Source organism: Equus quagga, chromosome 14 (genome assembly GCF_021613505.1).
Source record: "Equus quagga isolate Etosha38 chromosome 14, UCLA_HA_Equagga_1.0, whole genome shotgun sequence".
Lineage (NCBI taxonomy): Eukaryota > Metazoa > Chordata > Mammalia > Perissodactyla > Equidae > Equus > Equus quagga.
The window spans coordinates 18,657,045-18,682,882 of NC_060280.1; the positions used below are offsets into that span (position 1 = coordinate 18,657,045).

The following is a 25,838-nucleotide window of genomic DNA, read 5'->3' on the forward strand; positions in this document are numbered from 1 at the left end:
GAGAGGCAGCAAGTTTCCATCAAGCATTTTCAATCACTTTCCAACAGTGGCTTAACCTCTCTCAACAGGGATATCCAAATATAAGATTGTTCCTCTTCTAGAAACTCACTTTTACAAGTGAGTCATACAAGTTCCCTTTATCTAATAATTCCCCTTCCAGGAAATAGTTTCCAAAATTTAGGTCAATCTTCTCATTTCTCAGAAGCTATTTCCACATCAAAAGCTTTGCCTTCCATAATTCATTTTTTCCCTTCCTGTCTTCCTTCCTTCTTTCTTCTTGTAACACTTGATCAAATTCGTGAAGCCTAGCTGTCTTTCAGGCATGATGCTGGCTTTAAGGATAATGAGGAAGAGGACATGATTCCTGCCTTCCTGTCTACCTGGCTCCGTGGTGAAGGAGTCACATATGTTTCTGAGGTACCCATAGCCTGGAGCTTGTGCTCACCCAAGAAAAGAGATCTAAAGATAGTTAGATTTTGGAGCTATTTGAGGGCGAATCCCCTGTGTTTGTGTAGAGCAGACTCTCCTTTCGTTGTTGGTATTTTCTGCACAGATATCTAACTTATGACCAATATCATGTGTATAGAAGAGAACTAGTTAACCACAGACTATTCCTATAAATGACATTCATTGGGGAGAAAACTCATAAACCTTTGCTCAAGGCATTACTCTCAAGCCAGAATTCCATAATTACCTTGGGGAACAAACCACTGAAAATCCAGCTGGGAAAATAGACAGTGCAGTCAGCTCCAACACAGTACAGATAAAGCTCACATTCACCAAATGAGAAAGGGGAAGTCTAAATTGAAGTTTGGTCTACCAGAATATTAAAGAAGTTATTAAAGAGAGAGTTATTCTACAAAGAACCCCTGTGGCGATTCCTCTTGTAAAGTCAAAAACCCTTTTATAAAGTGTAAAATTACTAATTTTGTAAATTGTCCCCGAGTTATGTTTTGTAAAAATGAATTTTATTATGTGTCTGGTTTCTTTGAAGAAAGAATCACCTGTAATGGTGTCAAAATTTCAAATGCATAAAAGAAGTCCCAAAGGGAGGCAAGAATACTCTGTCTTCGATATTTAAATAGGCATTTGCAGTCATGGGCCTTAGTATCATCCCCCCACAGACCACAAGGATATGCAGCTGGAAAAAAAAAAACACGGATTATGGGAGGAAAAAAAGCATGGTCCGTGCCCAATCTCCTTTAGAGACAAAGACATTCCTGGGAGTATATAAATGAATGGGCTCCACAGGCAATAACAATGGACCGTGTGAGAACTGAGCTGGTGGGGGAGGTGGGCGGTGGGAAGATGAGAATTAGGGAAACCTTCAGCAGTTCACACTGTGCTATCTGCCTTCCTCATTTGTGTGTTTTCTGAGTCAGCATTAGCTAAATTTTCCAGAAAGCCATCCACAAAGTACAGCCTGGGCGTTCAAGGGATGTCACTCATTTCCCCTAGTGACCTTGACAAGTCAGAAGCTTGAAAGCAGGGAAATCCGGATGTCTCAGTTGTGAAGTGGAGCAGTGGGGGCCCCAACGTATTTCCAGAAGTCTCCATCCAGACTGGTGATTGTCTGCCACTCTTACTGCTGGTGGTCATCTGAGGTGCTTCTCTGGCTCTGAAGAGGTTGGCACAATGGCCAAGTGCTTCAGCCTGGTGTTGCTTCTTGTCGCCATCTGGACCACAAGGCTCCTAGTCCAAGGCTCTCTCCGAGTAGATGGTAAGTTTATTACTAGATTGCCAACCTGAGACAAGGTGAGCCCCTACACAGTCCTAAGCCTGCTCAGTTCTTGACTGTGGAGGGCCGGGAGTAGGAGTGACCCTAATGTCAACAGAAGATCTGATTGATAGTATTGCTCTGCCAGAAATATTTTCACCCTATGGTCAACTTCACCGAAATGATTCACATTTACTTTCATGTTACCTTGCCTTTTATTTTTGGTTATGGAATATTTTTAATGAGAATGTTTTGAAATAGAGTATTGAGGAGAGAGCATGTGTTTTTAAAAGTGTTTCACTGAAAAAGCAAATCATGATCGTATAAATTTTAAGCAATCTCTAAGCCTGAGAAAAATGGCTAACTTTCACAGAATATTGGCCTGTTTTATATTTTTGGAAGTGCCAGTTAATTATTTTAATTTCAATTTTACTATAACTATCATGGAATGCATATGTTTTTAATATTCAGTAAATAACAAACTAACTGAAAAAAATCTGTGAAAATATAGGTTTGAAAATTAGTCATCAGCTCTCTACCAAAGGAATGACTTGAAATGACTTCTGGGCTTTTAAGATGCCTAAATGGTAACCTCATTCTGCCTTGTAGGCAAAAACTTGTAACCGCACATCACTCATTACAGCTTTGGGCAAATAAAAATCTTAGCACTTTAAAAGAAAACTTACATGCTTCTCTGTGAAAGACGGCCTGAGATATAAAATATGTTGGGAACAGATATGCAGAGTTGACTCATATATTGATGTATTTAATTTTATAAAGAATGTTAGGGTTATGTAATGGACTTTTTTTCAAATACCAGAACTGTTGCTTTTGAGTTAAGTTTGGTCCTCTTTGAAATCCTCCTGGGGAGACTGTTCACTTTCCCCCAAAATGCTGCCATTACTCAACTATTTTGGAAATTGTTCTTTGACTTCATCACACTCTTTGGACCATCCTCAATAATGGCAAAAGTTTCCTAAGGAAATTAAATTTTTGGAAACAACCGAAAGTTATTCAGAACCATGGGAAAAGGTGGCTGATGACGGTGAGTGGGTTAGATGGGAACTAGTATAACACATATATATATTTTTTAATTTTTATTGAGTTAATGATAGGTTACAATCTTGTGAAATTTCAGTTGTACATTATTGTTTGTCAGTCGTTATAACATATATATTATATACTAGTATTTATATATATTTTATATATTACATATATATTATTCTCAAGAAGACATTTTACAGTTGAAGAAACAGGCTCAGTGAGGCCAGGTGACTTGCCTAATGTCACACAGGCAGGATATAGTAAAGTTTGGGCTCGAATTCAGCTCTGTCTGATTCCTAAGCATACATTATGTCTACTATGCCTGCTGTTTGCTAAGAAATCTTAAGGAAGGGGTTACTGGAGCACCCCTTGGATTCCAGCTCCCTATTTTTGTCCTTAAATGAAATAGGAAAGCACAAAATTGACTAATATTTGTTGACTGCCTACTATGAACCCAGCTTCCACTAGGTACAAGTTACCTAATTTAATTCTGACAAAAATTCTGTGAAGAAAATATAACCATGCCCATTTTACACATGAGAATGCTGACTTGCCCAACGTCCCACAGCCAATTAACAATAGAAGAAATACTCAAAGTGAGGTCTGTTGCCCAGAATAGGTCTGTCATTACTCATAATATTTAGAGTAAAAATGAGGTATGAAGAGAGAGTATCAAGAGAACTTTATAGTGTAGTTAATAAACCTTCTCTACAGGTATTCCCAAAGGAACAGCCGTAGAGGTTTGAGCAATAGCAAGCTCATGGGCTAAATGAGCCAAATCCCAGGACAAATGGTGTGCCCTGAGGTTCAGCTCTAGTTTTGTGTATGTGTGTGTGTGTGTGTGTGTGTGTGTGTGTTCATCTTCTCCCTGTGGCACAGTGGGAAACAGAACAGAGTCCTAGTTAAGAACTGGGGTTTCAGAGTCAGTCATGACTGGATACAGATAGCTCCCAATCTACCCCCTTGTTGCTCTAATCCTTAGGCTTAGGAAAGTTACTTAATCTCCCTGAGCCTCAGTTTTCTATTAAAGAGACAGGGGTTGGAACAGAATAACATCAATAGATGATAGATGTTGGAATTAATATTAGTGTTAGTATTAATATGAGTATTGGTATAAGTGTTAGCGCATAACAGTCATAACGGGTGTTTTGTCACATTCATATCGGGTGTTGGTTCTCTGGTCTCCCTTTTGGTGAGAGCAGGGTGTGGAGGCAACGAGGCCATTCACAAATACTGCACATAATATATATATATATCCCTTCTCCCAGCCTCCTGCTCCAGAGCGCAGCAAGGTCATATGGAGGACTTAGATATACTCCTTCTGTGTTTGCAAGAAGAAACTTCCTTTAAATACCAAACTAGAAAGTGGCCAAAGCATTTGCCTGAGCATCCAATGCATAGATCTGTGCACAAGGAATTAATTGGGAAATTGAAATGTCTCTTTATGGACTTTTGTGGATGAAGCCCAATAGGAATAATGTACCTGAATGCAATGCAACTTTGCAATTTCTTATAGGTTTATAAATCCCAGATACCAGGGGAAGGGAACAAAAGAACTCTCAGATTCATTAGATTTTGAGTAAAATATTATTTACATTTTAACTATTCAACTGCCTCAGCTTCCCCAGGGAGATCAATCATTAGCAGACTAAAACCAAAATGCTTTGGTTATAATGATAAAATGTTATTTATGATTTATTGAGCATCTACTATATGGCAGGCACTATGCTAAGCATTTTTATTTGAATTAACTCATTTAACTCACTACCCTATACAATAGACATTGTTACTCCCTCAATTTTATAAATAAGGAAACTGAGGCCCAAAGAGATGAAATAACTAGCCTAAGTTCACAGAGCTAGCAAGTCACACAGGCTGGATTCAAATCCAGGTCTGATTCTAAAACTATTTCCTCTATTTAGTTTCTCTTCCATGCAAGATTTGCTGCCCGGCTCCTCCAGGAACTTCTGAGTAAGCCTGCCCCCCAATGGTCAGAGAAGACCCAGGATTGAGAAAGCTCACATCCTGTTATACCAAGTGCAACATTTTTCAGCCCATCTCAGAAATAGTGGTGTCCCCAGCCCACATTAGTTTGAGTATTACTAACCGGTTATTCTATTAACTGGAGCCCTGAATTCTATTTCTCAAAGCCTCAGACCCTTCATTTTATAGACTCCAAAAAAGTTCGGAGCAACTACATCACGTAGATCCCATCCTAGGAACTGGTAGCCGAAAGCCTCCATGTAATGAACAAGGCGATGGACTCGGATCTGCTGAGAGGTGCAACTTGGATCAGAGCGAGCACCCGCCTAACTCAGCAAGATGTCCTTGTGGGAAATGACTGGCCTGTGTCCTGTTACCTCTAAACTTCAGTTCAGGCCACAAGGACCTCATTGCTGTATCAAGACAATAATGCTCTGCTAGGGAGGAGAGCCTAGGGCTGGGAACAAGGACAGCAGCAAACTGAGGACCTCTGTGATTGTTTTGCAGAGCTTTCCATCTCAAGGCCATGCAGAATTGTGGGGGTGACCCTTGTGAACAGAAAGGCAAGGGAGCAGCTGAATTTCACAGAAGCCCAGGAGGCCTGTAGGCTGCTGGGTCTAACTTTGGCCAGCAGAGACCAGATCGAAGCAGCCTGGAGGTCTGGCTTTGAGACTTGCAGGTGAGAAACAGCTGGATTCACAAACACTCCTGGAGCTCTTTTGTTTCTGTGTTCTTGTTCAGCAATAGAGATAAATGTGTCCACTCAACTAATGTGTATTCTGTTACAGTTATGCATGGGTTAAAGATAAGGTCTTGGTCATCCCTCGGATTGTCCCGAACCCCAGGTGTGGGAAGAACGGGATGGGCGTCCTGGTTTGGAGAAATTCTCTCAGTGTGAAGTTCAGTGCGTATTGTCACAACTCATCTGGTGAGTCAAATCTGCAGCCTCTCCACGCGGCATGTTTTCTCGGGGCTTGTCTAGTGCTATGACCTGTCTGAGGAGAGTAACGCTGAGCAGCAGCAGAAGCAATGGTGACGGTCATTTAATCCTCCCCAAACCGACTCTGTGACCAGGCTAGAGGTGGCAGTGTGCCGCTTAGAGAAAAAAGTTAGAGGAATATAGAGTGAGGGCATCCCAGGAGGCTCCCTCAGCTCCCCTCTCCATCCTACAAGATAAACAGGAAGACGGGGAGGAAACATCCACTGTGGACAGAGTGATGTCCTAAGTTATCTCACTGTACCTGAACGATCTCCCGACGAGGTGGGCTTTGTCATCCCCATTTTACAGATGAAAAAACTTAGCTCAGAGGACCTAAGTACATTTGTCTAAGGTCTCATTCCTATAACAATTCAAACACACATCGAACTCTGAAACTATGCTCTTTCTGTTACCTCACATTCTTTTACAGGAGGGGAATGTCGGATGCTGCATTTGACATTTTTAAGAACTAGAGCCAATCTCCATTTTATGAAGGAAGGAATTGAGGCTAGAAAGTAGACCTGATTTGCTCACGGTCACACAGTTCTCCTTTTAGCCTTGCTTGGAGACCTTGGCTGCCTTAGCCCAAGGGCGTTACCTAAATGACTTCTCAGAAAGTTTTTCTTTTACTAGATACGTGTTCTCAGTTTGTCATAAGAACCTCTATCTGATTTATTACTCTTCATACATACTCATAAATCTGACCTTCCAAAGCTTAGACAGCTGAGCAGTCATACACAAGGATAGATTCCAAAGTCATTCTCTAAGATTAGGAGATAAATGTGCACCAGCAACATTATGTTGCCCAAGCGCAACATGAAGTCCAAGCAGTTCTCTGAACCTGGAGGCTTTGGCCTAGGAAGGGTCCTGAAAGATGCTTTGTCCACTTCCCTCACTTCAAGATGAAACGACTATAGCTCAGAATGGAGGTTTGGCTTGTTCAAAGTCCTACAGTTAGGGGCAGAGTCAAGACTGGAACACAAAGCTTCTTCCAACATTTTCTTCACCACCTTCCTTCTCTCCTCCGCCCCTTCCACCTATGACTTTTGGCTGGGGAACAGGTGGTTCACATGCCTGCTTATCTCATAGCTAGCCCAGCCTATCAAATGGCCTGGCCTTTTAACTGCCTGGCCTGCCTGCCAGCTGTCAGTGTGATGGTATGATACCCAGCCTCTGGACTAAACAAAAAGGAGCCAGGGGAAGAGGACTTGGATTCGTGCATTTCTTCATGGTTTCATTGAACTTGTACTTCCATCCCCTGTATTTCCTGTACACTTAAAGTCAAGTGAGGTTTGATTAGACTCATGTTCAATATTTTTGGCAAAAATACTTCATAGATGATATCATGTACTTTAGATCACATCCCAAGAAAAGGCACTTAATGTCGGTATGTACCTCTTTAACATGCTAACTTTGATCATTTGAGTAAGAAGGTGACTGCCAGACTTCTCTAGTGAACTCATAAAGATATGTTTTCCCCTTTGCAATGAGTATATAATCTATAGTGGCATATTTTGGCACCATTCAAATATTCTGACTCCCAACCAACTTTACCTAATAGCGTAAGCAGCCATTGATGATCCTTGCTGGAATCAACTATATGTGGGGCTGCAAAATGGTGATTTTCTAAATCTAGTCTTCCTTCTGCATGTATTAGCTGGCATTCTTTGATAAAGAAGAATCTCTCTCTCACGCACACACACGCACACACAAATATATATTTAAAAGTTATCAATTTGTATTGATATTTCCAACTCAAATTTAACAATTCAAGTTTTTTCTTAGTTTACCTTGTTTTTATACTTAGTTTACTTTGTTTTATACTATCTTTTTTCTCTTATATGGAAAATCTTAGTACCCAATAAATAATATTAATACAGCTTATTATCCTATGATAGTTTCAAAATTATAAAACCAATCCTATTAGGAATAATAAACCTACTGAGTGCAATTTAAGATTTCTTTGCATTTCCTCTAGTCCTCAGAAGATATCCCTCTATGGATATACTGTCTGAGAATTGTAGGCAAAAGTGGCCTGCAGCAATTCACTCTTCTGTGTGGTTATATTATTATTTTGAAACGAATTAAGTTCGCCGGCCTCGGTTTGCCACCTCTGTGAGGATCAGGGTTACCCTCACCCTCGTCCTAACACTAATCCTAAACTTACCCTAGGTTTCTTTGTTTTCATAACTTCCTTTTTCATTGCTATCCTGTGAGGTCTGGGGATCAGAGTATGCTAACCCTGTCCCTCAACCTTATCCTAATTATCCTTCTTATTGCCATCTTCGTGAGCTTTGGGGATCAAACGTGCTTTTAGTGCTCTGTGTGCGCCACTTGTTTCCTACTGTTCCCTCTGCCGCGATGCCCATTCTCCTCACCACCTGGCTAACTCCTACTCCTTATTCAAATCTCAAGACCAACCTGTCCAGGAAGCCTTCCCATACCCCTTACTCCTACCTTTCCTCTTGAACTCCAACCACACTCTGTGTTCAATATCTATCAGAGCACTTGGTACAGTCTAGAGAAATTATATGTATAGTATATATTATATGTATGTATTATATGCATATATGTATACGTATATGGAGGGGAAGGAGAGCCAGGTCCTAACACTTCCAGGTGAGATGCATTGCACCCTCAACCAGTTAGGGATCATGGAACCAGATTGCTGTTGCTCCCTCATACTGTGGCCTCTTGGCTACACCTGATGAACAGAGGGGCAAAGGAAACTAGTTCTTACAGATCTCCTCTACTATGCCATGTACTATGCTAGGCCTACACATTTACATCTCATTAATCCTCAGTAAAATGACACAGTAAAATGGTCACGACCACACTTCAATAACGTGGGCTCAGGTGGGTCCTGGGCATCAATATTTTTTAAAATATCCCCAAATGATCTAATCTGTAGCCAGGATTGAGAATCACTTTTCCCTAGAAGATCTCTAAGATCTAAGTTTTAGCATTCCAATACTGCTGGATTTCCCTGTTTCTGTGAAATTGCAGTAAGCTCCTTCTTCGTTCCTGGATTGTACTCTCTCCTCTCTGCCTTTCATCCTCCACATACCTCCACTGATAATTATGTTACTCCTCTGCTCCACAGCCCTTGGATGACTTCCTATTTGAGAATATGATGTAAACTTTGAAGGCTTTTGCACATGAAAGTGGGCATATATGAGAACTGTTGTATATCAGTTGGGAGGTTTGTGGACCCCAGATGAAAATTCCCTCTCCTACAGAATAGACTCCAACATGGCAGCTATGAACTGTGATACTCTGGCTCCAATCTCTCTTCACAGTCTCACCTCCTGCTTCAGTCTTTCATGCTCCCAATCAAGTACACACACCCCTCTCCAACCACACTGCTCTCCTTGTCATTTTTCTAACATAACTACACTTTCAAACTTCTGGATTCTTGGATCATGCTATTCCTATTGACTGGGATAGTCTCTTCCCTCCTCCCTACTAGATAAACTGCTGCTCTGTTCCAGCCATCCTGGCCTTTTATTCATCGAACATGCTGAATTCATTCAGCTTCAGGCTCCTGAACATCCTGTCCTCTTTACTTCGGATGCTTTTGCCCTAGATCTTCAATGACTGGCTACCTTTCATCATTCAGGTCTCAGCTTAAGTATCACTTCCCCACAGAGACTTTCTTTTATCACCCTATCACCCTATCCAGAGTATCTGTCTCCCATCCCTACCCCTACCAGTTTAATCCTTACCTTGTTTCATTTGCTTCTCAACGTTTACCATCCTCTGAGATGTCTGGCTTATTTGTTTATTTTTTTATTATCTCTATCCTTCCAATAGCCTATAAGCCCTTTATGAGCAGGGACTTTGTCTTGTTTGCACCACATCCTAGCACCTAGAACAGGGCCTGATACGGAGCTGGAGCTCAATACATATTTGTTGACTGAATGCATTAATCCCCCATACCCTGCCCAAATGCTGTCCCCTCTGTGAATCCCCGGTGACCTCCCTGACCCTTATCAAAATATCTCTGTCTCTTGGAAACAGGAACCATACCTTGTTTGCCTCTGTATTTTCAGTTCCTAACACAGTATACTACACTCAGCATATTTTTCCCCCTGATATTCAAGAATGTTCATTTTTTGAAGGAAGAATTTAGCATGTGCTCAAAATGGGTAATGTAATTAAAAGTTCAGGGCAGAGGTCAAGGATAATGTCTATTTGAATAGAGCTCTTTTCAAAGTAAAATGAAAAGTAGAAAATTCTGACTGAGTACATGTGTGGTCAAAAATGTTTTATCAGTAGCAGCCATGTTCTTGATTGGTAATTTATTTAATTTTCAAAAATGGAATAACTTTTTTTCATAGCTAACATTCCAACTGATGCTACCCACCACCACAAATAACTAGGGGTTTAAAATAGATGCCTATTATAATATATTTCATGGCTCTGCTATTTACTAGTCATGTTTCTTTCGGAAAGTCATTCAGTTTCTCTGAACTTTAGTTTCCTCCTATATAAATGAGAGTTTGATCAAATTGTTAAATGAAGTTCCATGGTTGACTCAGAACAAGATGCTTAACAAACATTAGTTTCCTCTCTATCAAATTCAACAGATAGAATAGCAAACCTGCACCCCTCCCCTTCCCCTTTTCCTTTTTTTTTTTATGAGCACAGAGAAATCTGGTTTTAGTAGATCTTTGTCCTAAAGCGGTGACATGTGTGTATATTTGGTCTCCCCATCTACTCCTTCCTTCCTTCCTTCTGTCATCAAATATGTCTTGAGTGCATACTATGAGGCAGGCACAGTGCACATACCATGATGACCAAGACAGACAGGGTTTCTGCTTCCAAGGACCTCACAGTCCAGTGGGGAGCAGTATAATGAGAACCGTGACAAGTGAGGTATAGGGAGGTACAAGAACATATGCCCAGGGACCCAATCTAGTCATCAAGTCTGCCTAAGAAAGAGATATTCAATATGAGACCTGAAGGATAAGGAAGGGTTGGCTAAAGAAAGAGGGGGCAAAGAGTGAAGAAAAAACATCATGATCAAAGGCTTGGATATGAGAGAAAGCATATCAAAGAACTGAAGGAATTTCAACATGGCAGGAGGAATAAGAGAAAGACTGATCAGAGGAGATGGGTCATGTCAGCAGAGGCCAAAATCATGGAGGGTCTTTGAGGCCACACAGTGGAGGCAGTCACCAAAGGATTCTAAGGAAGGAAGTCATCTGATTAGATTTGCATTTTTGTAAGACCATTCCACCCACAATATAAGGGGTTTGGAGGGGAGTAAGACTAGAAGCAGGAAAACCAGTTAGTAAGCTGTTGCCATACTTATTTGTTATTTCATTTTTCCCTTCCCTGACAGATACTTGGATTAACTCATGCATTCCAGAAATTACCACCATCAAAGATACCATATTCAACACTCAAAATGACACATACACAAGAGAAATGACTGTCAGTGACAGCACATACTCAGCATCATCTCCCGATGCACCTTTCTCTACTACACCTGCTCTTGCTCCCACTGCAGCTCTGGCTTCCACTTCTACTCCACGGAAAAGAAAATTAATTTGCATAACGGAAGCTTTTATGGAAACTAGCACCATATCTACAGAAACTGAATCATCCATTACAAATAAAGTAGCATTCAAGAATGAAGCTGTTGGGTTTGGAGGTAAAAGCTTTCTGTGTCTGCATTATGTGCGTGTGTGTGTGTGTTTGTGTGTAACAGACAATGCATAGAATCTAGGCTGTCACCAGATCGGGCACTCAGGACCTGCCAAATACAATAAAGGCTTATTGCAAACTCAACTTTCATAAAACCATAGAACTTGAGGACTCTAAAGAACCTTGGTTATTAAACTAAAAATTATGAATATAAAACGGCTTCACTTTTAAAACAAAGCCTTTAAAAAGTAATTTACTGTCTATTAATATGTAGAAGTTCTTTTTAACATATATATCTTAAATGCCTACACTTTGTTTTGGAAAGTTTGTTTTCCTATTTAAAAGTAGGGGTCTTACACTTTTAGCTCCAAACTTATCATCTCAAGGCCACAGAGGGGAAATGAAGTCTGTCATATTGCAACTTATAGAATAGAGAGAGCACAAAGAGGCAAGGCCAAGGATTCTACAGGCAAGAAGCAAAGAAGCAAATGAGGGCCCAACATCCCATCCTCTGTGTGCTTACAGAGAAGGCTATTCTCCTGCACTATCTGTTGTCTTGATCACGCTGTGAAATGAACTGTTAGAAAAGCAGTGCTCATGTGTACTGAAATGTACGTGAAGGACCAACTGGCCATGTCTCTGTTTCCTCCAGGTGTTCCCACGGCTCTGCTAATTCTTGCTCTCCTCTTCTTTGCTGCTGCAGCTGGTCTCGCAGTTTGCTATGTCAAAAGGTAGGGTTGTTGGCACATCATTAGTCCTGTAATCTTTGTCACATACGTACCTTTGTTTTTCCTGGGTTGTTATTAGCATTTTCTTGGTCAAAATGGAGACAGCAGTCCTCTTACGCTGCAAATTTTCTCCCTCATCTCACCTCTCCTCCCTACCACCCAATCTCTCCTACGATTTAAGAACACACATGTCATCCAGCCTTTAGATATAGGTCAATGGTTATCCCTTTGAAAATCAAAAAACAAAAAGAAAAGACTGACAAACAGGGAAAAGGTATATGCTTCATTTGATTTTCAATTCTTCGTTTTTGGTGGGAGGGTTGTGAGGTCAGCCTAAAGTTTGTTCTGTGAACTTACTGTCCCATCTAAATGAATCCATTAAGGTGGGGATGTGTTAATGTATTTGAGAGTGCACGTGTTAGCATCTCTCTGAAATAAAGGTACCCAGGTACACAGTGTACTGTGCCAACATGGGCCATCGCAGACAAAGCGTTATCTGTTGTTATATGTGTTACATAGAAGTCTCTCCCTTGAATTTTATGTTTATGCCTGCAGGTATGTGAAGACCTTCCCTTTTACAAACAAGAATCAGCAGAAGGAAATGATTGAAACTAAAGTAGTGAAAGAGGAGAAGGCCAATGAGAACAACCCTAATGAGGAAGCAAAGAAAACTGAAAACAAGCCAGAAGAGCCCAAGAGTCCACCCAAAACTACAGTGCGATGCCTAGAAGCTGAAGTTTAGATGAGAAGGAAATGAGACGACACAACTGAGGCTGATTTCTTTCCTGATGCATATCCTAGGCCCAGATGGGGCAACTAAAACGGCCAAAGAACCAAACAAGAAAGTCCACCCTCGGTTCCTCACTGGAATCAGCTCAGGGCTACCTTTGGACCATGGAGCTCACCAAAGGAAATTCCTTTCTTCTTAGTGCAATTCTTTCTGGATCCTATTCTCCTACCTCCAAAGCTTCCCACAGCATTTCTTGCTGGTTACATCCTAATAATATTGCAGTGGGAGAAAGGAACTTTGCAAAGCACAGGGATCTAAAAGAGCCAATCAGAACACGTTTGTAAAGAGGCCTCCATGCTGACAGAATAGGTGAGTCGAGAACCAAGAAACCGCCGAGGCCAAAGCTTTCTCTATTGACTCCACAGCCCAGATCCTTCCTTCAGCTCTGAAAAGGAAACCCTTATACCACCTGGCATGGCCTTCTGAGTAAAACAAGAGCGAAAGAAGGAAGAAAAAGTTTAGCAATCGAAGGTCATGGAGATTCCCGTGACTTGAGACCGGATCTCTGTAAAGCCAAAATAAATAGAAAAAAAGAATAAGGCTGAGGATATTGGCAGCTTATTGTCAGTAGGGACCATAAAGACAGACAGGGTCAAAGTATTCATCTCTGAATAACTTGAGTTGGAATCACTTTTTAGAACACACACATACTTTCTTTTCTCTCTTTCTTCTGCTGCTGCTATTTTCTCTAGAAGAATATACTTTTACAAGAAACCAAAAAAAAAAAAATCTCTTACAATTATCTATTTTTATCTGAGTTACAGAAATTATTACTGAGGAAAATTACTGTGTTAAAAAGCAATAAAATTTAACAAACATTCGCTGAATACCTTCTATATGTCAGGCACTGTGTGCGGTATTACATTCTGTAATTGAATATTATTCATCAAACAATTGCATATAATAGAATGTTTTATGAGGCTAATTTTTTTAGGTTTTGATATCTCCAGATTATCCACTTTCAAAACTAATTTTATTTCTGCTGAGACTAATCTATTCATTATTTTCTCTAACATGACAACCATTATAACCTTAATTTATTATTAACATACCTAAAATGTACATTATTAGCTCTATACACCAAAGCACATTTTTTAAATGTCATTAACAAATCTATCACTAACTCTCCTTTTTCCATCAAGAAGAGCCTGAGAAGTGATAAATATTTGTTCCCAAAAAATAAAAGCATTCAGAAAACTTCTTTGCTCTCTTATTTACATGGATGTATTATACCTTTCATGCAAAATTAAAGTAATTCATTGTTTGCAAAAGAGAGACAACTTCGGTTGTTGAAATAGAATCATACGTAAACCCAATAGTACATATGGGGCTGTGCTTGCTTCAGATGGTCTTATTTTCAGTTGGTTAAGTATACACATATAAGGCAATCCTTTTCTTGGGATTCCGGTCCTACATTCTAACCCGTTTCAGAGTTCACAGGGAGCTGGAGATTCAGGATAGCTCATTTGTCCTGTTTCTCTAGCTTTCTCTCTCCCTCTCTCTAGTCTTCCTCCACTTAACGTCTTCTTTCCCTCACCAGTGACCCCAGGCTCCATGATCCTTTCAGCTCACAGGCCATATCCTGCTGGCACAGTCTTTTTTGATTGGTCCACAGAGTCTTATCTTAGAATTTAGTTTAATTGCCAAGGATTAAAAATCAAGAGATTTCACATATTTATATTTTCGAGTTCCCTTGAAAAATGAAAATATCTGGAGATAGAGAACCCATATTTCCTCACAGCAATAATTATCTGATGCTGAGTAATGGCTGTCCCCTTTAAATGGGCTGTGCTCTCTCCTAACACACTCTGTTGCACCCTCATGCCAAAGTAAAGGTGACATTCCCTACGGATCTTGTAACGACGTTACCTTTTTTCATACCTGCCCATTTCACTCATTTACAATTTGCCTGGCCCTGAGGTCCATGAGTTTGAAACTGGTAAGTCAGTCCTTCGGCTTTCCCCAATTTACCCAGTTCTCAGAGAGTAAAGAAGAAAAAGGAGGAAAGAGCCTAAGTAGTGGTCTTCCTTCTGTGTGTGTTAGCTGAAAAATAATCAGGTCTTCCACACTAGATCTCCCATCTTGTGGGCATCTACTATATATTAGGATGCTATCATCTTCTCTTCCTTTAGACAGGTATATGCCATACCCAGAGGAGGGAGGGAGAAGGAAAATACCCCACCTGGCCACATATAATCACTCAATAGCCCAAATGTCAACTGCAAACATACTGATGAAAATGTGTAACTTCAATCATTATGGAAGAACAGAAAGAGGGAAGGAAGAAAGGAGGGAAACTGACATTTGTTGAATACCTACTAAGCGACAGTCATTTTCATATGTTGTCCTATTTAATCGCCACATATTCCCTTAGAAGAATTATTACTGTCATTTTTTATTAATTAGAAAATTGGATTTTGAGAGGAGGTAAATCACTTTTCTGTGGTCACAGGTCTAGTTAAATCCCAAGTCAGAAGGACTGCAGAGTCCATACTCCTTTCCCTACACCACTGTGCTTCTCTGCGTGTGACAACATAGGGACGTAAACTATTCCAATGCAAGCTTGAAATCAGTCACTTGCCAAAAACAACAGTAGTGAAATAAGACAAACAACTCAGGACTCCTGTACCAACTTCAGGGAATCTTTCTTAAATCCATTAGCAATAAGAAGGAAAAAAGGGAACCACTAAAGACCTTGAGAGCTGCTCCCTCACGGATGCAGACACCAACCTCAGCAAAGACTTACCTGGTCCAGCTCATACAAGGCTCAGAAGGATCCAAGATAAGCTCCTCTAAACTCTTTTTTCATAGAGTTAAAAAAAATAATAAAGCCCGATGTCACACATAGCTAGAAGTAGAGCCTGGTTTAGAAGTCTCCCTCTTCCTAGTCAAATTCTCTTTACGTTCCACTGAACAAGGAGAAATTGGAATAATATGAGGGACCACCCAGTTCAGACCTACAATCCAGCCTATCAAAGCCAGTCTTCAAAGGAGGCAGGTAGACAGCCATACGATTACGTTTCCAGGTGGCGCAAAGCATCTCCCTGCCCAGAAATGCCTCTTCTTCATGCCTGCCTCCCTGGCTCAAACATTATAGATCCATTCCTTTGGGCAAAGGTACTCTGTCTTGAGAAAGAGTCCCCTGTAAAACTGCATGCTTTTTATAAAGGCCAGGCCATCTATCAAATATTAACATGCCAGTGTGAGTCCAATAAAGACGATTTCTAAGGGTAGAAAGCTGGAGTAAAGCAGATGACTTGAGGCGCAGCACATGCTTGCACATAGTGAGAGTTTATGAATGTCCACTGGCTTGAACAAAATTAAACCATGTGGATTTCCAGACCAAAGGATCCTAAATTTTATTGTTTTTCTCTAGATCTTTAGCTAGTGCCCAAAGCAAAGTTAACTGCCCTAGGGAAGAACAGATTGCTAAGGACAATTACAATAATATGCAAGTAAACAAATTCTTACAATGCATGGGTCACTCACACACAAAAAAGAAAAGCTTTAAGTCTTCAAACAGGAAGAAAAGCAATTACTCATCAATTCAATCTCCTAGTTAAACATAAAGTAAATTTTTTTTACCCTATAATAGTCTACATTTAAGATCAGGTTTGACCTAAGAGGATTTTAATAATACTAAAATGAGCTGGGTGGCTGGCCCCGTGGCTCAGTGGTTAAGTTCCCACATTCCGCTTCAGCGGCCCTGGGTCTCGCTGGTTCAGATTCTGGGTGTGGACCCAGCATGGCTTGAGCCATGCTGAGGCGGCGTTCCAAATGACAGAACTAGAAGAACCTACAACTAGAATATACAACTGTGTACTTGGGGGGCTTTGGGGAGAAGAAGAAAAAGAAAAATGATTGGCAACAGATGTTAGCTCAGGGCCAATCTTTTAGAATAATCAATTAGTTAATTAAAATAAAATCATCTGGGAGCACTCTCCTCTATGTATATTCCCCAGGAAGTGCATGTTGGATCATTAACTCCATTTCCAGCCCCTCCCCCATCTCTAGAAAATCGGGTTGGGGCTGAAAGGTCCAAGCTTCTAATCATGGCTTGGTCTTTCTGGTGACCAGCACCCATCTAGGAGCCCAGCAAGAATCACCTCATTAGAACAAAAGGCGCAGCTATCACGCAGGAAATTCCAGGGGATTTAGGAACTCTGTGTCGGGAACCGAGGTCAAAAACTAAATATTAGAACAAAAGATGCTCCTCGTGCTCTTATCACTTAGGAAATTACAAGGGTTTTAGGAGTTCTGTGCTGGAATTCAAGGGCAAAGACCAATATATATATATATTTTCTATTATTCCACAGTGGTGTACATATTTTATTTTTTCTTTCATCCTTAGCATCTGTGTAGTATACGCAAAGACAGCAAACATATAGTTGGCCCTCAGTAAATATTGTTGAATGAATGAATGCATACATTCTTTGGGATTTGATGAGCTCCAAGTCAAATCTTTATTCAGCTATCTGTGCTGAGTGTTAAGATCATTCAATACAGGGCCAATTGTTCCTGTCCACCTAAATACTGTCCTTCCTGATGATTTTCTTTCAGTTTAGAATGCAGTTGTGAACAAGCCAGAAGAATGCGTAAAGGCTATTGGATTTGAACTTTACTCTCTGAGTTGGCCATTGACTCACCTCTGTGAGCAATCTCATAATTAATATTTATTTTAACACGGAAACTGTGTTTTGGACTGCGATCAAGTCAAAGAAAGTTGAGCTCCCTCAGCAACCACAAAGCCACTAATTATTGGCAAAAAGTTGGTCCCTTGATCGCTAGATTTTTATTTTAGTCTTTGAAGTCTATGATGCTTTCTTGAGAATCTGGAATTCTGCATACTAAATACTGTCATTTTCTAGAAACTAGAACAGTTTGGGGACATTTTCAGACTTTTATTTTCTACTACACCAACTGTTGTTTTTATTTTGTTTGGGTTTTGTCTTGAGCTAAGTTGAAGACATTTTTCTAAAATCAAGAAAAGACAAAGTCACTTGAAAGTAAAATCTCTGTGAATACCAAAAGGTCTAATAGAATACTCCATTGTGTATAGTCTTTTATCTAGGAAGATTACCATTTCAGCAAAAGTCAATATCATAAATAATAACACTAGTAACAAAGATTTAGATGTTACAAAACTGCATAAAACTACATATCATAACAAAATATCTTAAAATTATGTTGTATTTTCTCCATTAGTAGATTTTCAAAAAGAATATAACAGAAACCTCTATGTAGCAGAGTTATGGGGAGGAGATATCTAAATCTGAAGATCCAGCATGGAAAATATGTTTGGGTTGTAAATCTGGAGAGTGGGATGAGGTATATACCACCAGGAGACATCAGAGATGATGTAAACTTACCATAGGTATTGACGGGTGTCTGGGCAGAGGCAAGCTGCAAACCTGATCCCAATCTGGACTAAAACATGGCTTTGTCTGCAGGGAGTCTTGCCCTGTGTCTGCAATCCGAATGCAAGCAGATCAAAGTACTAAGATCCTCAGTCAAAATGGCACAATAATAGTTCAGTGAGTAAGCTGGGTGGCCTGCATCTGGATGGAGGGAAAAAGTCATGTGGTGGCAACCAGAGCTGGGGGACACTTCAAACTTTACTGTAAGCAAGAGAATATTCCCATCCTTGCTCCCAACCTCTACATACCCCCTTTCTAATACCCCCTCATGGGAAGAGGAGTTGCTAACCTGATTGATAAAGCCAGGACCTCTACTCGGCCATGTTTTACTGGTGGGTGAAATTATTCTGCCTTAAAGCCCAGTATCCATTCATGGCACTCAATTGTTTGCTTCCTGCCTCAGAACCTGGCAAGGCCTGGTCCCTAGAGGCACAGTAGCCATCCTCATCCATCACTTCCAATCTATACGCGTAGTTAGATAAGTGAAGTTGGGGCTCCTGTTACATCCTTCTCTTTCTGGAAACTACTTTTTGCCTTTAGGCGTAAGCCCTTTGCAGGTTCCAGGGAGAGTCCTGCACTGAGGGTTACTGGCTGATATCAATAAAGTATAGGTGGGGACAGAGATAATTATCCTTGTTACACTATCTATATACTTCCTTTTTCCTCCTTTCTCAGAGTGATAGCTTGGGAAGCACCAATGTAACGTGCATTTTTCTGGATCTAAGGCAGAATCTTCCTTCTTGAAAAAAAGCAACCCCCCCCAGGTTTACCCAGAAGCAGGTGACTCAAATGTTCTCACAAGCAAGTGTGATCGCCTACAATACAGCATTAAGTTTTTTCCCACTGCTCTTGGTCTAATTCCACTCCCATGAATACTAGCATATCTTCCACTAGGCATGCTGCCCACTTCTGCTTGTTTCTTTTCCCACCAAGTGCCATGACTATTTCCTTTAGATATCACCATATCTACCAGGTACCACTGCCCTTACAAAGTACTGTTTATATATCCTCTGGGACCTGCCACACCCACAAGGCACCACTGACTTTTCCAGTCTCTGCTGCTGCTTCCCTGGTAGTATCCTAGTTCTACTCATCAAGCAATGATGCTACTTCTCTAGATGCTTTGTCTCCTAGAGACTGCTGCCTTTTCCTCCAACAAACACAAAATTGTGCAGGCACTGCCATCTCCGCCAGGTGTTATTGCAGTTGCTGTTGTCTGACACGAGGATGCACTGGAATCCTTGAAGTACCAAAGCTAAGGAATATGTCAAGATAGGCTTGCTGGATTTAGCAAAACAAACACCAGGATACCAAGGATACCACTTAAATTTGAATTTCAGGTAAACAACAGGTAATATTTTAGATTAAGTATGTCCCATATATTGTATGAAGTAGTATTTGGGGCACACTTATACTCAAAAGTTATTTGTTGTTTACTTGAATTTCAAACTTAACTGGGCATCCTGTATTTTACCTAGCAACCCTAGTGTGGGACCAGTGGAGAATTAGAGCTTCTGTCTCCATTTGTGAAAAACTCCATTAGAAATGAGCCAAAGCAGTACTTACCATAACCTAATATACTGTCTTTTTAGTGCAGACAGCTTTTGTAGTTTTTATTAAAAACCCTCTACGAATCCGTGACTTAGACGTGATTCTACTGGAATTGGTTCATGGACAAAATCAGTCAAAATCACCTCACTCCAGTCCATTCCACATCCAACGATAAGGCTTTATTACACAGTCATTCACAATAGCCTGACTTCTTTTTCCCTTCAGATGAGTTCTCACCTTAGGGGAAAAAAAGAGCAATAGAAGGGGAGCTTATTCCTACTAGATATTAAATCATATTATAAAGCCTCTGTAATAAAAACAATGTAGCACTAGTACATGAAAAGATAGACCAATGTAACAGAATAGACATCTCACAAATAGACCTAAATGCATGTGATGATTTAATATATGTTAAATGGGGACAAATCAGATGGGAGGGGGAAAGATGGATTAAATGATATTGGAACAACTGGAGAACCATTTAGTAAAAATCAGATCCACCTTTCATATCATATGCCAGGATAGATTCCGGGTGGGTTGAATATTTAAATGTAATAAATGAAACCTTATAACTACTAAAAGAAACCATGAATTCCCTTATAACCTGGAGGTGAGGAATACCTTCCCAACTATGATGCAAAATCCAGAAGCAATAAAGACATGAGTGGTACCTTTATAAAGACTAGACTACATACATACTTTGATGAATCTGACTACATAAAAATAAAAAAAGTTTGCACGGCCAAAAATTCCCATTAAGCAAAGACAAATGATAAACCTGGAAATGGTACCTGAAATTTCAAACATAAACAAAGAGCTGATATATTTAATATACGAAGAGCTCTTAAACATTAAAAAAAAAGACTATTAACCCAATGAGAAAAATATACAAAAGAGAAGAATAGACAATTTACAACAAAAATAAAAATGAATCTTAAATATAAGAAAAGATGCTCAATATTACAAGAGCATCTTGTAACAAGAAAAATGAAAATTAAAACTAACCTCTGGTATACCACTTCCATCAGATTGGCCCACATCCAAGAATATGACAACATATTCTTTTAATCCAGGTGCAGAGTAATGAGAGCTTTCATACATTACTGCTGATGATTGCTCCCATTGAGAAGAATTTAGTAATATCTGGCAAAACAGAAAAATGTGAAATTACTTATACAAAAAAATCATTCACTGTTAAATTCTATGGGTAATAACAACCCAAAAGTCCATCAGTAGGGGTCTGTTCGAGTAAAACTATGGTAAATCCACATGTTGGAATTCTATGTAGTGTCAAAAAGAATGAGGTAAATCTCTAATTACTCTAATTACTGATATGGGAATGATCTTCAGGATATATTAATAAGTGAAAAAAGAGGAAGTTACAGAACACTACATTTTGTGTAAAAATTGGGTGGGAAACACAAATATATTTTTATTTATGTATGTGTGTATGTATTTGCTTATATTTGAAAAATACTGGAAAGAAAGATCAAAACATTTAAATATAGGGGTAAGGAGGTGGCAAGGTAGAGAACCGTGAAGGGGTGTGACACTTCTCAAATATGTCTTTTTATATAGTTCTGACTTTGGAAGCAGAAAACTTCTACTTTTCAAAAGTAAAATTAAATTTAAGAAGCAATCCTTAAAAATTGTAAAAACCCTGAGAAACCACTAAAAAAAAGGAGAATTATTTCAAGGGACTAGAACACAGTATTTTGACTCTACATTTTTAGTGATATATATTCTAAGAACAAAGAGAGCAGTAAGAATGTGTAAACCTCATCCAGTAACCTAAGAGCAGCAACATTGGTATTATTATTTTGAATCTGTTTTCTGTATTTTATAAAGTAATGTAATAATACTTAATGTTATTAGGGATTAAGATTTTCAATGTAAGATAAAAGAGATACAAGTATAAAATCAAAGTTAGAGGGGCCGGCCCAGTGGTGTAGTGGTTAAGCTCTGCAGCCCAGGGTTTGTCAGTTCAGGTCCTGGGTGTGGACCCACACACCGCTCATCAAGCCATGCTGTGGAGGCGTCCCACACAGAAGAACTAGAAGGACTTACAACTAGGACAGACAACTATGTACTGGGGCTTTGGGAGGGAAAAACAAAATGAGGAAGACTGGCAACACATTAGCTCAGGGCCAATGTTCCTCACCAAAAAAAGCATACTTTTTTAAAAAAAATCAAAGATTTAAAAATCTTACAATACTGAATTTAAATCAGGAACATCAGTAAAAACTCTAGATTATTTTCTTTTCAAACATAAACATTCCCTAGCTCTGTCCACCAGAAAGGATTAGAAGTAATGACAATCCAATAGCTATGAATACATCTAGCAACCAGATTGTGGTCTCTAATTGCCATTTCCCAGTGAAAGGATTCAGAACTCCTTGGAGGAACAGCTAGTTCAAGGTCTGGAGCAGGAAATATATAAGATAAGCCAGGGACCAGAATGCAAGGAAGCTGTCAAAGTCTTGTCAAAAAGACAATATGATGTGGTTACCATTGGCCAAAGATGAGACTATAAAAGCATCAAAAGTAATAATAAATGAGGGCCAGCCCAGTGGTGCAGTAGTTAAGTTTGCACATTCTGCTTTGGTGGCCCAAGGTTTGCCAGTTTGGATCCTGGGTGCAGATCTACACACTGCTTGTCAAGCTGTGCTGTGGCAGGCGTCCCACATATAAAGTAAAGGAAGATGGGCACAGATGTTAGCTCAGGGCCAGGCTTCCTCAGCAAAAAGAGGATTGGCAGCAGATGTTAGCTCAGGGCTAATCTTTCTCAAAAAAAAAAAAAGGAAGAAAAGTAATAATAAATGCAATTGATTATGTATATAAAACCCATGAACTTATATTTATATATATTTTTATATTGATAAAAAAGTTAAAATTCCACACATTGGACACAGTTGCAAGTAACTAGGTACCAACACCTTAAAAGGAAAGAATTTGGCCTTCTCCTGCCTTTCCTGTACTGACAGTATTTTGGGGTAACAAAATAGCCCTGGTTCATAAGGAAAAGTTTTGTCTGTTTTGCGTGTGTGTGAGAGGAAGATTTGCCCTGAGCTAACATCTGTTGTTCTCTTTTTTACTTGAGGAAGATTATTGCTGAGCTAACATCTGTGCCAATCTTCCTCTATTTTATGTGGGACACTGCCACAGCATGGCTTGATGAGTAGTGCTAGGTCTGTACTCGGGACCCGAACCTGTGAAGCCTGGGCCACCGAAGCAGAGTGCATGAATTTAACCACTACACCACTGGGCTGGCCCCAAGGAAGAGTTTTTTACAGAAGTGATGCTAATAAATAGTTAGACAAATCACCATTTTGTAATCCCTAATAAAATGGATTCATACTATCATAGAAATGGATAAAATCATTAGATAAAATATTGATGAGAACCCCAATGCTCGGTCTTAAAGTGGGACAAGCAGATGTTGTGGGCCTCCTGATATCATGCAACACGAATCACACAGTACCACCTATGAAGCCTTCTTGCCAGAACAGTCGAGCCCGAATCTAATCAAGCCTCTAAAGTCAAACTGCATTTATGGGAAACGTGGGGAGAAAAGGAACAAGGTGAATGATATCACAAGGAAGAAAACCGATAAATCCAGAATGTAGAGGTAGAGCATACAAGAAGTGACCCTGTGTGATAGTCTTTATGTGTCAATGTGGCTAGACTTTAGTCCCTAGTTATTCAAACACTAATCTAAGTGTTGTGAAAGTATGTTGCAAATGTAATTGAAGTCCATAATCAATTGATTTTAAGTAAGAGAAATTATCCTAGATAATCTGGGTGGGTCTGATTCAATCAGCTGAAAGAATTTAGAAGCAGAATTGAGGTTTCCCAGAGGAAGAAATTCCACCTGTGCATAGTAGTTTCAGCTCATGACCAAGAGTTCCAGCCTGCCCCTCCTGAGAGCTTGCCCTATGGATTTCCAACTTGCCTTCCAGCCCCCACAACTGAGTGAGCCAATTCCTTGCAATAAATCTTAGTATATATTTCCTACTTGTTCTGTTTCTCTGGTTGCACCCTGACCAATACACAGTCTCTGCCACAAATTAACAGAATGAAAAAAGGAGGGGAGGAGGACTGCTCTAAATTAAAATATAACAATCAAATGCAATGAGAGAATCTTGTTTGGATCCTGTAAGAAACCTGTAAGAGAGTGGTAAGATATATTTAAAGTGCTGAAAGGAAAAATCTACAGCCAAGAATACTCTACCAGGCAAGATTATCATTCAGAACGGAAGGAGAGATAAAGAGTTTCCCAGACAAGCAAAAACTAAAGGAGTTTATCACCAAGAAACCAGCCTTACAAGAAATCCAAAAGGGACTTATTTAAATGGGAAAGAGAAGACCACAAATAGGAATGAAAAAATTATTAGAAAAGAAAGCAATAAAATCACTGGTAAAAGCAAATATACAGTAAAGGTAGCAGATCAACCACCTATGGAGCTAATATGAAGGTCAAAAGACAAAAATACTAAAATTATCTATTTCCATGATAAGAGGGTAATGGATACACACACACACAAAAGGTTAGATATGATATCAAAAACACAAAATATGGGAAGAGGGAAGTAAAATGGTAGAGCTTTTAGAAAGAGGTCAAAATAACAAGACTATCAACTATCTACGTAGGTTATTATATATGAACCTCATGGGGATCACAAACCAGAAACATACAATAAATACACAAAAAATTAAGAGAAAGGAACCCAAATATAATACTAAAGAAATCCATCCAACCACAAGGGAAGAGAGCAAGAGAAAAATAAAGGAACAGAGAAGAACTACTAAAACATCCAGAAAAAAGGTAGCACAATGTCAATAAGTACATTCTTCTCAACAGCTACTTTAAATGTCAGTGGACTAAATACTCCAATCAAAAGGCATAGCGTGGCCGATTGGATAAAAAAAACAAGACCCATATATATGCTGCATACAAGAGACACACTTCAGACCTAAAGACACTCATAAACTCATAAAGTGAAGGGATGGAAAAAGATACTCCATGCAAATGGCAATGGTAAGAAAGTTGAGCTAAGAATACTTATATCAGACAAAATAGACATTAAAATAAAAACTGAAATAAGAGACAAAGAAGGGCACTACATAATGATAAAGGGAACAATCCAACAATAGGATATAACACTTGAAAATATCTATGCACTCAACATAGAAGCACCTAAATATGTAAAGCAACTATTAACAGACATAAAAGGAGAAATAAACAGTAACACAGTAATAGTAGGGGACTTTACCACTCCACTTACACCAAAAGATAGATCATCCAAACAGATGATCAATAAGGAAACATTGGCCTTAAATGACACATTAGACCAGATGGACTTAGTAGATATATACAGAACATTCCATCCCCAAACCACAGAGTATACATCCTTTTCAAATGCACATGGAACATTCTCCAGGATAGATCACATCTGGCCACAAAACAAGTCTCAATAAATTTAAAAAGACTGAAATAATACCAAGCATCTTTTCTGACCACAAAGGTATGAAACTAAAAATCAACTACAGGAAGAAAACCAGAAAAGCCACAAATATGTGGAGATTAAACAAATGGTACTGAATGATGACTGGGTCAATGAAGAAATCAAAGGAGAAATCAAAAAATACCTGGAGACAAATGAAAATATGACATGCCAAAATTTATGGAACATAGCAAAAGCAGTTCTAAGAGAGAATTTTATAGCAATACAGGCTTACCTCAACAAACAAGAAAAATCTCAAATACACAATCTAACAGTGCACCTAAAAGAACTGGAAAAAGAAGAACACACAAAGCCCAAAATCAGTAGAAGGAAGGAAAGAATAAAAATCAGAACAGAAATAAATGAAATAGAAACTTAAAAAAAATAGAAAAAGTCAATAAAACCAAGAGCTGGTTCTTTGAAAAGATAAACAAAAATTACAAACCTTTAGCTAGACTCATCAAGAAAAAAAG

General features: G+C 39.4%; 1 protein-coding gene across 1 annotated transcript; it reads left to right on the forward strand.

Annotated features, from left to right (window-relative positions):
- The first annotated feature begins 1,460 nt into the window (after window positions 1-1,460).
- Window positions 1,461-14,090, forward strand: LYVE1 (lymphatic vessel endothelial hyaluronan receptor 1). The gene is made up of 6 exons (XM_046684675.1): window positions 1,461-1,720; window positions 5,252-5,423; window positions 5,533-5,672; window positions 11,071-11,382; window positions 12,028-12,106; window positions 12,659-14,090. The coding sequence occupies exons 1-6, from the start codon at window positions 1,636-1,638 to the stop codon at window positions 12,843-12,845; spliced, it is 975 nt and encodes a 324-aa protein (XP_046540631.1). The 5' UTR covers window positions 1,461-1,635; the 3' UTR covers window positions 12,846-14,090.
- The last annotated feature ends 11,748 nt before the right edge of the window (window positions 14,091-25,838 follow it).

What these genes read in the sequence shown, in the direction of transcription:
- LYVE1 (XM_046684675.1), top strand. Translation starts at nt 1,636, where the DNA reads ATGGCCAAGTGCTTCAGCCTGGTGTTGCTTCTTGTCGCCATCTGGACC. An exon ending in AGGCTCTCTCCGAGTAGATG is followed by an intron (nt 1,721 to 5,251) that starts GTAAGTTTATTA and finishes ATTGTTTTGCAG; the next exon opens with AGCTTTCCATCTCAAGGCCA. An exon ending in GCAGTTTGCTATGTCAAAAG is followed by an intron (nt 12,107 to 12,658) that starts GTAGGGTTGTTG and finishes TTATGCCTGCAG; the next exon opens with GTATGTGAAGACCTTCCCTT.